We start from the raw sequence: 6,864 nt of genomic DNA on the forward strand, positions 1-6,864 counted from the left end.
TCTCCCGATGCAGAAGTCAACAAGCACATGGGAAAGGCTTCCACTGCTATGTCCAGACTGGCCAAGAGAGTGTGGGAAAATGGCGCACTGACACGGAACCAGAGACGGAGAGCTACCAAATTACATAACACACTCAAACACAGTAGCAGAGAGTAAAATAAACGGAATTAATTGCACACTCACATGCAATAGCAGAGACACAACGACACAGAATCAGTCAAAAAGTGTCCTCCCAACAACAGCCAGGACATTTCCAGGGAGCTTTACACAGGGAGGGGCTGTTTTACTATCAACTGGGACTGGAGAGAGTCTTTGTGAAATATACTTACGGATTGCAGTAAGGGTGTTTGTGATTGGTTGCAAATATTTATTCTGATTGGATGGCGGAAGACACCAATTAGGCAATTTCAATATAAAACCGTTTAGACATCACTCCCAATCACCCAATCACAATCTTTACTTTCCCCCATCCCTCATTAGCATAGAGCTGTGGGATTGTCTATTTAATCCGCACTCGGAAGGGGTTTGGTTTATTTCTGTGCCTGCAATTGGATCTGAAGATGGTTGAGGAGAAGAAGAAAGCAGCTGCTAAGAAGGGCGCCAAGAAAACTGTGAGAAAACCGTCAGCAAAGGGCGGCAAGAAGCGGAGAAAGTCGAGGAAGGAGAGTTACTCCATCTACATAGTGATGAAGCAGGTTCACCCCGACACTGGCATCTCCTCCAAGGCCATGAGCATCATGAACTCGTTTGTGAACGATATTTTCGAGCGCATCGCGGGTGAGGCTTCCCGCCTGGCCCATTACAACAAGCGCAGCACCATCAGCTCCCGGGAGATCCAGACCGCCGTGCGCCTGCTGCTGCCCGGGGAGCTGGCCAAGCACGCCGTGTCGGAAGGGACAAAGGTGGTGACCAAGTACACCAGCTCCAAGTAAAACTGCACAATGGACTGAAAAACATCCCAAACACAACGGCTCTTTTAAGAGCCACCCACAATCTCTGAAAAAGCTACATCATCTCTATGGTATCAATTTGTTTTTTTCATGAAGAGTCTGGAACTTTCCAATTGCCTTTGTGATATCTGTTTTAACCCCATGGATTCTGGGTGATTCACTTTCACTGTTGAGATCTTTGTGTCTCTACTTAATGCCGTGTAAATTAATTACTGATCACTGACCCCATGTTCGCTTTGATCTCGGACGCGCGTTCATTTTCGCGATTGTACTATTTCGTCAATCAGCTGACAGATCAGTTCTCAGTCACTTGTTTCCCTTGTTCAAGCTCGGCCTCAATAATTGATAAGTACATTTTCTAGAAACCCCGCTGTTGTAGGAAACCTCAATCTCACATTTCAACTCCTGACAATAAAACACTTTCTCTCCGCTTTTGTCTCCCACAAATAGGTTAAATCTAGAATCAGTGATGCGCTATCTTGACAAAGATTGACCTGAAATGTGTCTGCTTCCAGAATGCTGTGAATGAGACTTTCTGCCGCCGCTTACAGACTGTTTCAAAAAGGACGGAGAATAGTCCGAGATCAAAGCGTACATGGGGTCAGTGATCAGTAATTAACTTACGCCGCATTATTAAGCAGAGACAGAAAGATCTGACGAAATCACCCAGAATCCATGGGGTTAAAAGAGATCAGAAAGGCAATTAGAAAGTTCCAGACTCTTCGTATAAAAAAACAAAACAAATCAAAACCAGAGAGATGATGTTGTAGCTTTTTCAGAGAGATTGTGGGTGGCTCTTAAAAGAGCCGTTGTGTTTGGGATGTTTTTCAGTCCATTGTGCAGTTTTACATGGAGCTGGTGTACTTGGTCACCGCCTTTGTCCCTTCCGACACGGCGTGCTTGGCCAGCTCCCCGGGCAGCAGCAGGCGCACGGCGGTCTGGATCTCCCGGGAGCTGATGGTGCTGCGCTTGTTGTAATGGGCCAGGCGGGAAGCCTCACCCGCGATGCGCCCGAAAGTATCGTTCACAAACGAGTTCATGATGCTCATGGCCTTGGAGGAGATGCCGGTGTCGGGGTGAACCTGCTTCATCACTTTGTCGATGTAGATGGAGTAACTCTCCTTCCTCGACTTTCTCCGCCTCTTACCGCCCTTTGCTGATGGTTTACTCACAGTTTTCTTGGCGCCCTTTTTCGCAGCTGCTTTCTTCTTCTCCTCAACCATCTTCAGTTTCAATTTCAGACACAGAAATAAACCAAACCCCTTCCGAGTGCGGATTAAATAGACAATCCCACAGCTCTATGCTAATAAGGGATGGGGGAAAGTAAAGATTGTGATTGGCTGATTGGGAGTGATGTCACAATGGGTTAATATTGTAATACTATAATTGGTGTCCTTCACCATCCAATCACATTCAAACTTTGCAGCCAATCACAAACATTCGTACAGCAATCAGGAAGTATGTTTCACAAAGACTCTCTCCAGCTCCAGTTTACATTGAAAGAGCCGCTCGCTGTGTCAAGCTCTCTGGAAATGTTCTGCATGTTGTTGAAAGGACGGTTATTGATGATTTTGTGTCGTTGCTATTGCATGTGAGTGTGCAATTAATTCCATTTCTTTTATTCTCTGCTCCTGTGTTTGATTGCGTTCTGTCATTCAGCAGCTCTCAGTCTCTGGTGCTGTATGGATTTATTCCGTATTTATTTATTTCGAGATATATTATAAATTGTCCCTAGTACAGGTAGGTGGTAGGGAAACACAGGGACAGGTGGGGATGCGGTAGGAATATGGGATTAGTGTAGGATTAGTATAAAATGTGTGGCTGATGGTCGGCACAGACTCGGTGGGCCGAAGGGCCTGTTTCAGTGCTGTATCTCTAAACTAAACTAAAACAAATAGCACTGAAACAGGCCCTTCGGCCCACCGAGTCTGTGCCGACCAACAATCACCCATTTATACCAACCCTGCAGTAATCCCAACCTGCACTAGGGGCAATTTACAATGACCAATTTACCTATCAACCTGCAAGTCTTTGGCGCTGGGAGGAAGCCGGAGCACCCAGCGAACACCCACGCGGTCACAGGGCGAACTTGCAAACTCCGCACAGGCAGTACCCAGAATCGAACCCGGGTCCCTGGAGCTATGAGGTTGCAGTGCTAACCACCGCGCCACTGTATCTTTCAGATTCTGGTACTGGTACTGTGTTTGAGTATGACATCCATTTTGTATCTGTCAGTCTCTGTTGCTGTGTTTGAGTGTGAGGAGTTGAGGCGGAGTGTTGCGGCGAGGAAGATGGAAAAGAGCGTTGCTGCGATGACACAGACTTAGTTGACCCCAGTTTGCATTGGGATTGGGTCAGTGGTAGGTCCGTTGGGAAGGATTTCAGCTTGCATGTCATCATGCAGTCCTTGGAGGTTGGTGACGAATTTTTCCGGCAGCCAAATTTGAGGAAGACGTTCCATAATCCCTCCTGGTTGGTAGAGTCGAAGGCCTTTGTCAGATCAGAGAAGACCAGGTAGAAAGGTTGCTGCTGCTCCCTACATTTTCTTGGCATTGTCTTGCTGTGAAGATCATGTCCACTGTGTCTCTTGATGGACAGAATCCACATTGTGATTCCAGTGGGCGATCTTCAGCCACGAGGAGGAGACAGTTGAGAAGGACTCTTGTGATGACCTTCCCTGTAGTGAACAGCTGGGATACCCCTCTGTCATTACCACAGTCGGTCTTGTCACCATTTTTGATGATGATCACAATGACAGCATCTCAGAGATCCCTGGCATGCTCTTGTCCTTCCAGCTGAGGGAAATGAGACCATGTATTTGTGTTAAGTGTTCTTCTCTGTCGTATTTTAGATTTTCAGAGGGAATTCCATCTATGCCGGTGGCCTTCATTTTTTTTTTACCTGTTAGATTGCCTTTTCAATTTCTGTTGGGCTGGGATTGTGCTGACGCCATGGTGGGTAACATGCTGTGGAATGTGGCACTTGCATCAAGGACTGAGATGCGATTGAGAAGATCTTCAAAGTGCTACTTCCAACGAGTGCTGACTGCCTCTCTGACCTTGATCAGTGTCACTCCATTCTTTACTCTCAGCAGGGTAGGTCCTTGGTAATTTGGGCCATAAATGGTCTTGATGGTGCTGAAGAATCCACACATGTCGTGGCTGTCAGCAAGTTGCTGTATTTCCTGCACTCTTTCAGCCCATCAGCTGTTCTTTAGTTTGTGTAAGCAGATCTACTCTGCAGGACGAGTGGGAAACTATTGAAACTACATTGCCTGCAGTCCTGAAGCAAGGCCACTCCAACATCTGTCATCGGGCTGCAGTATGCTGACAATGCTTGCATATGCGCACACTCAGAGGCCAAGCTTCAAACCCTCATCGATGCATTCATGGAGGCGCATGAAAGAATTGGCTTGAAGCAAAACATCCGGAAAGCTAAGGTCCTCTGCCAGCCTGCTCCCCGACACTGCCCCCGACTATTAAGATCCACGGCGAATCACTGGACAATGTGGATCACTGCTCATACCTTGGGAACCTCCTGTCACCAAGGGCAGATATCGACAATGACACTCAGGATCGCTTCCAGAAGGCCATGTGGCCCATAAATCCTGCTCTGCCATTCAATAAGATCATGCCTGTTCTGATTTAGGCCTTAATTCCACTTTCCTGCCTGTGCCCATTGACCAATGACTCCCTTGTACATCAAAAAACCTGTCTATCACAGCCTTGAACATATTCAATGACCCAGCCTCCACAGTCCTCTGGAGAACAGAATTCCAAAGATGAGCAACCCTCTGACAGAAGAAATTCCTCCTCATCTCTTTCTTGAATGGGAGACCACTTATCTTGAAACTGTGGCCCATAATTCTACATTCCCCCACAAGGAGAAACATCTTCCCAGCATCTACCTGTCCAGCCCACTGAGAATCTTATAGGTTTCAATAAGATCACCTCTCAATCTTCTAAACTCCAGTGAGTAGAGGCCCAATCTGCTCAACTTATTCTCACAAGTCAACCCTTCATCCCAGGAATCAGCCTAGTGAACATTCTTTGAACTGATTCCAATACAAGTATATCCCTCCTTAAGTCAGGAGACCAAAACTGTATGGAGTACTTTAGTTGGGATGCCACTAATGCCCTGTACAGTTACAGCAAAACTTCCCTACTTTTATACTCCATTCCCCTTGCGAAAAATTCCAACATTCCATTTGCATTCCTAATTACTTGCTGTACCTTCATGCTAACTTTTCTGTAATTTATGTACCTGGCACCCAGATCCCTCAGTACAGCAGCATTCTGCAGTCTCTCTATGTAAGTAATATTCTGTTTTTCTATTCTTCCTGCCAAAGTAGACAATCTCACATTTTCCTATATTATACTCCATCTGCCAAACTTTTGCCCACTGACTTAACCTATCTATATCTCTTTTCAGACACTTTATGTTCTCCTCACGACTTTCTTTCCTACCTATCTTTGTACCACCCATAAATTTGGCAACCGTACACGCAGTGCCTTCATGCAATTATTAATATAGACCATAAATAGTTGAGGCACCAGCACTGATCCCTGTGACATTCCATTAGTTACAGTTTTCCAATCTGAAAATGCCCCATTTGTCCCCACTCTCTGTTTCCTGTGAGTTAGCCAATCTTATATCCATGTGTGTGTAGTTTTCAGTTTGTATCTATCAGTGTCTGGTACTCTATGTGAGTTTTGGACTCTTTCTTACTCTCTCACTGCTATTTTTTGTGTGTTAGGTTGCTTTAGATGACTCAGGCTGAAGTACTGTGAGTGAGTGCAGTAATCAACCTATATCTTTCAGCATCTGGCACTGAACATGTGTTTCAGCATCACTATCTATCTGTCAGTATCTGGTACTCTGTGTGAGTGTGGGATTCATTATATAATCCTCCGTTCCTGGGACTGATGGCAAGTCTGGATTTATTCTCCATAAAATGTCAGCACAGCAACAGGCCACTGATGTGGTAGGTTTTAAGCAGACAATATATTTGAGGTTTTGCTTAGTATTAAATATCTGTCACTGTGAACACAATAGTGAAAGATAATGTATCCTACAATCTGATACAGGATTGGTGTGCAAGTGTAACTCAGGCTGTACTAATCAATTTGATCAGTGCCATTCAGTCTGAGTGAGTATCTTGGACTTGCATGGAAAATGAGCTCAGTCTGGAATTGTACAGTATCTTCCATCTGCCACTGTACGAGGTTTCAGGACTGGTATGTAATTTATAGCTCAGACTATACTGATCAAATTTATAATGTATCTTTTAGTTTCACAATCCGGATGAGTTTTAAACTGGAATCTGAGTTTGGATCTCAGGTTATACTATATTTCAGAATCTCTCAATCTGATTATGGACTTGAGTCTAATGTATATGTCTGGAAACATGATGGGAATTAATACTGATAATAAACTCATAACCTGTGTAAATATTGGGCTGGTATTTAACTTGAATCTCAGAGTACATTATTGAGGTTAATTCTGTAACTTTGAAACAGGAACCACGTGTCAGTTCTCTGTGTGTTTAATTTGTAGCTGAGGTTGCACTATTGTGGGATTGACACACTGATAATTTGATTGTGGGTCAGATGTTGGACTGGGATTTATGTATCTACCTGTCAGTGGTAATGAGTTGGGGTGACATAGAAACAACGTCTGTCTTTCCTGCTCTATTTGATTGATGGATTGAAAATGTGTCTCTGGAACTATTTCTGCTGTCTGAGACTGTGGAACTGATGACCTGTCTGTGTCTCTGCGCTCTGTGAGTGATAATGTACGTATTGTGTGTGAGAAGGATCTGGTGGCACTCTTCCTTGTAACTTGGGTGGAGGAAATAGCCCATTTATTCTGGTTCATTCAATCATTTGCCTGTTTGAACAAAAGTATGTTTGTA

At 44.7% G+C, this 6,864-nt stretch overlaps 2 protein-coding genes across 2 annotated transcripts; one reads left to right on the forward strand and one right to left on the reverse strand.

Annotated features, from left to right (window-relative positions):
* Positions 1 to 560: 560 nt before the first annotated feature.
* LOC137364997 (histone H2B 1/2-like) lies at positions 561 to 932 on the forward strand. Its single transcript, XM_068027869.1, has one exon. The coding sequence runs from the start codon at positions 561 to 563 to the stop codon at positions 930 to 932; it is 372 nt and encodes a 123-aa protein (XP_067883970.1).
* A 563-nt stretch (positions 933 to 1,495) lies between these two features.
* LOC137365014 (histone H2B-like) lies at positions 1,496 to 2,143 on the reverse strand (the record flags this gene model as incomplete). Its single annotated transcript, XM_068027886.1, has 2 exons — positions 1,496 to 1,502; positions 1,806 to 2,143. Coding segments are annotated over 2 exons (345 nt in total), but the record flags the coding sequence as incomplete, so codon positions are not given.
* Positions 2,144 to 6,864: the final 4,721 nt, after the last annotated feature.

The sequence above is a fragment of the Heterodontus francisci genome, unplaced genomic scaffold, assembly GCF_036365525.1.
Source record: "Heterodontus francisci isolate sHetFra1 unplaced genomic scaffold, sHetFra1.hap1 HAP1_SCAFFOLD_43, whole genome shotgun sequence".
NCBI lineage: Eukaryota > Metazoa > Chordata > Chondrichthyes > Heterodontiformes > Heterodontidae > Heterodontus > Heterodontus francisci.